The 4,067-nt window shown below is 56.9% G+C and overlaps 1 protein-coding gene across 1 annotated transcript in view; it reads left to right on the top strand.

Annotated features, from left to right (window-relative positions):
• The window catches only part of CELF6 (CUGBP Elav-like family member 6), a 15,090-nt gene extending 12,312 nt beyond the window's left edge, over nucleotides 1–2,778 (top strand). The window contains 5 exon segments of the mRNA XM_035899344.1: nucleotides 1–118; nucleotides 442–504; nucleotides 1,388–1,468; nucleotides 1,578–1,721; nucleotides 2,651–2,778. The exon segment at nucleotides 1–118 is cut by the window's left edge and continues 79 nt beyond it. Coding sequence (XP_035755237.1) covers nucleotides 1–118; nucleotides 442–504; nucleotides 1,388–1,468; nucleotides 1,578–1,721; nucleotides 2,651–2,778 — 534 coding nt within the window.
• The last annotated feature ends 1,289 nt before the right edge of the window (nucleotides 2,779–4,067 follow it).

Genomic DNA, 4,067 nt, shown 5'->3' with positions numbered 1-4,067 from the left:
CCCGTGCCCAGCATCGCCACGCCGATCGGGGTGAATGGCTTCAGCCCGCTGCCACCGCAGACCAACGGGCAGCCCGCCTCAGAGACCATCTACACCAACGGCATCCACCCCTACCCAGGTGACCCCCCTCGCGGCCTGCCGGGGGGCTCTGCCGTGCTTCCCCAGGGCTGGGGACGTGTGCCTGGCTCACACTGGAGGCTCCTGGGGGTGCTCCCCACCCTGGGGACACGCCAGATGAACCGGACATGAACGGATCCCCACCGAAATCCCTCCTCCTGTGGTGTCACTGCCTTTGCAAGCGTGGCAATGTCTCAGTTCCTACGAAATGGCAGGGAGCAGCTCTGCCCCTCTGCGGCCAAGAGCCCTCTCCTGCGGGAGCTGCTCATCCCTGGGTTTCTTTTCCTTATTCTCTCTTCCTTCTCCCTTCTTTTCTCTTCCCAGCTCAAAGCCCCACCGTGGCAGATCCCCTCCAGCAAGCCTACGCAGGCATGCAGCACTATGCAGGTCTCAAACTTTGCTTCGCGCTTCTTCCCTCTCTCCCCTCTTTGCTCCTCACCCTTAGTTTCAGGGGGTGAATGTTACCCTGGGGTTGAACCACAGGACTGGGGGCAGCGTGCTTGGGCATGGATTAATGCGGTGAGCGTGGGGTGACACCCCTGGCGGGAGCTCCAGGGCAACAATGGGGGTGACACTGATGCAAGGCACTGTCCCCTCGTCCCCAGCAACACAGGTGCACTCCCAGCACGGCCCTCTGTGCAAATTTTGGATGGAGGAAAGTGAGTTTTAACACCCACTGGGCATAACTCCGTGGGGGAGAGCTTAGTGGCAGTACCCAGAAGAGGGGATGAGGTTTGGGTGGTGATGCAGAGCTGGCTCCATGCTGGATCCTGCTGACACGCCAGCCCACTGGTAGAGACCAAGACATCAAAAATCCTCCGGTGTTCATCACGTGGCAAAATCCAGTGGCTGGGGAGATGGGATGCAGAAAGAGGGGAGTCAAAGCATCCTGTGGAAGTACATCAAGCCCAACAGTCATTTAATTAGGAGCACTAACAGCGATTTCAGATTTTCAGTAGAAAATCAACTTTTGGACCCTCTGTTCTTGACTTTTTTCAACCACAAGTGCTGGCTTTCCTCACCCTTGAGGCCGTATTACTGCTGCCACCAGCGTCCCTCCCACGAGAGCCATTCCTGCATCTGGGCCATGCTGGGAGACCAGGGCCATGTCATCAGGGGTGGGAAGGGCAGAGCCAGCAGCCCCAAGGCAGGAGAGGCATCTCCATCAAGGGTGGCAACGAGGGACATCCCTATCCCCAGCCCCTCCCCATGGCTGTGGTGGGAGGAAGGCGGGGTGCTGGGGGCTCAGCTCCACATTCCTCTCTTCCAGCAGCGTATCCTACTGCCTACGCACCCATCAGCCAAGCCTTTCCCCAGCAAGCGCCCATCATCCCGCAGCAGCAGCGAGAAGGTAAGGGGTGGGGGGGGCACCCCGCTGCGGGGCCGGCGGCTCCTCCCTGCCCTTTGGGGTGACCCCTGTCTCGCGGCTCATGTGCGGCTGTCCTTTGTGTATCACCCAGGTCCCGAAGGCTGTAACCTGTTTATTTATCACCTGCCCCAGGAGTTCGGGGACGCGGAGCTCACACAGATGTTCTTGCCTTTCGGCAATGTCATCTCTGCCAAAGTCTTTGTGGACCGTGCCACCAACCAGAGTAAATGCTTTGGTAAGTCCCGGTGTGTGGCAATCCCTGATGTCCCAGCTTGGGGGTCCGATGTCCCAGCTCGAGGGTCCGGCTCTCCCTGATGTCGCAGTTCAGGGGTCTGGCTCTCCCCGACATCCCAGGCCAGGGGTCCGGCTCAGGCAGCACCGATAGGTGACTGAAGCTGCACGGTGGCTGGAGCAATGCGGCTGTCCATCCCAGGGCCAGGACAGAAGGTCATGACCTGTCCCACACCATGCCAGGACAGAAGGACATACCCTGCTGCTGTCCCCTGTGTCCTCAGCCCAGTGCACCCACCCCTGTGCCTGCCAGGCAGGGCTGGTCACCGCTTGCCACCGCCACATCTGCTCTGCTCATGTGGCCGAGTGCCACCACTGCCTCCACCACGCTCTGGCCTGCAGATCTGTCAGCACCATGTCCCTGTCACCTTGGTGGCCCCACAAATCCCATCACCCTGCTGTCCCCAGACCTCATCACCCTGGTGTCCCCAAAGACCCCACCACCCTGGTATCTCCACAGACCTGCAGACCTTGGTGTCCCTGCAGACCCTGTCACCTTGGTGTCCCCGCAGACCCCATCACCTTGGTGTCTCTGCAGTCCCCGTTGCTTTGGTAGAGCCTGTCACCCCAGTGTCCCCACAAATCCCATCACCTTAGTGTCCCCAGAGGCCGTTCCGGTGTCCCTGTGGATCCTCTTACACCAGTGTCCCGCAGACCTTGGTGTCCCCGCAGATGCCATCAGCCCAGCGCCCCGCAATCCGGGGCTGTGCCGTTACCCCACCCCACCCATCTGCCAGCCCCCCAACCTGGGGCTCCACCTCAGGCTGCCTGCAGGAGCATCCCATGGGATTTCCACACCTCAGTTGAAGTAAAGCAGCAACCTGTGCTGGTTATGGTGACAAACGCCTCTGTCGCCTTGTCCCTCGCCCCCAGGTTTTGTCAGTTTTGACAATCCGACGAGCGCTCAGGCAGCCATTCAGGCCATGAACGGCTTCCAGATCGGCATGAAGAGGCTAAAAGTCCAGCTAAAGCGGCCGAAAGATGCCAACAGACCCTACTGACCCCTGCTCACCCTGGCCGTGTGGAGAGGTGAGGTGGGGGCAGGGGGGGCCTGGCGCCGGGGCTCGGCTCACCCAAAGCATCGCAGGTGCCGTGTTTTCTCCTCGAGTGGGGGTCTCTGTGCCCGGGACAGCCTGTGTTTGTTTCAAGCTGGGATTTGGGTCCTTCTGTCCATCCGCTGCTCCATCCGTTGTCCTTCCCTCTGTCCCCCAGGACACAGCCTAACGGCCCCTTCGCTCTTTCGCAGGTTGGGCGTCCAGCGGTGTCTGACGACTTCCCCCTTCCCCAAGTGCAGTATCCAAACCCATAACTCTCTTTCTTTGCAACACATACCGGAGGAGGAAGAGGAGGAGGAGGAGGAGGAGGGAAGAAGAGGAGGAGGTGATGGAGAAAACAGCGAAGAAGAGAGCCATTCTGGTCGTAGCTCTTCTTTTCTTTTTTGATTTTTTTTTTCCCCAAACCAGTCGTGTTTGTTGCTTAATGGGAACAAGAAAGCAAGGAAGACAAGGAAGGAGGAGAGTGATGCAGCGCCGGGGCTGAGATTTGCTGCTGGCCGCTCGCCAGGACTCACCTCCTTGGGTTAAAGGACCATGGCCCCGGGCGCCTGGGCTACAATCTACCTTTGTTGGGGTTGTTTTTTGTTTCGTTTGTTTGGTTTTTAAAGCACTCATTTGCTGCTACTGATTTCCCAGGAGAAACGAGGAAAAGAGGCTCCAAACGGATTCTTAAACCAAAGCCGGTGGGATGGGGACCAGCCTCGGGCGCTTCACCTGGAGGATGCTTGTTTGGAAAAAAAGGAAAAATGGCAAGATTTTCTTTTTCCCCACATCGGGGGTGGGAAAAAAAGAGGAAAAAAAAAAAGGATCAAAGGATGTTGGACTTATAGAAGATATATATAAATAAGTCTATATATATATATATCCCATGGAGCAGGGTGGCGGGACGCGCACTTCCCCCTGCTCGTCACTGGCACAGGGACATAGGATTACTTGTTTCAGAGTCATATCATTCCTTAGAGTTTAGGGACCAAAGGACTATTGCTTTTTTTAAATATATCTATAAAGAAGTTAATTTAAAAAAAAACAAAACACACACAAAAAAAAAAAAAACACGACAAAAAAGGGGAAAGAAGGAGAAGGAAAAAACAAAAGGAAATCGGAAATTAAGGTGGTCAAGAAAAACCTCAGGCGTTAGGAGCTGCGAGGGTTTCCTAGAGGGCTCTGTGTTGGGGATGGCCAATTTGCAGGGCTCAAGGGCTCGGTTTTGGGGGGGGCCGATTCGTGGCCGGGGA

Source organism: Egretta garzetta, unplaced genomic scaffold (genome assembly GCF_000687185.1).
Source record: "Egretta garzetta isolate BGI_Z169 unplaced genomic scaffold, ASM68718v1 scaffold287, whole genome shotgun sequence".
Taxonomy (NCBI): Eukaryota; Metazoa; Chordata; class Aves; order Pelecaniformes; family Ardeidae; genus Egretta; species Egretta garzetta.
The sequence above is the reverse complement of the archived record's forward strand: the minus strand, read 5'-3'. Positions and strand labels throughout refer to the sequence as shown.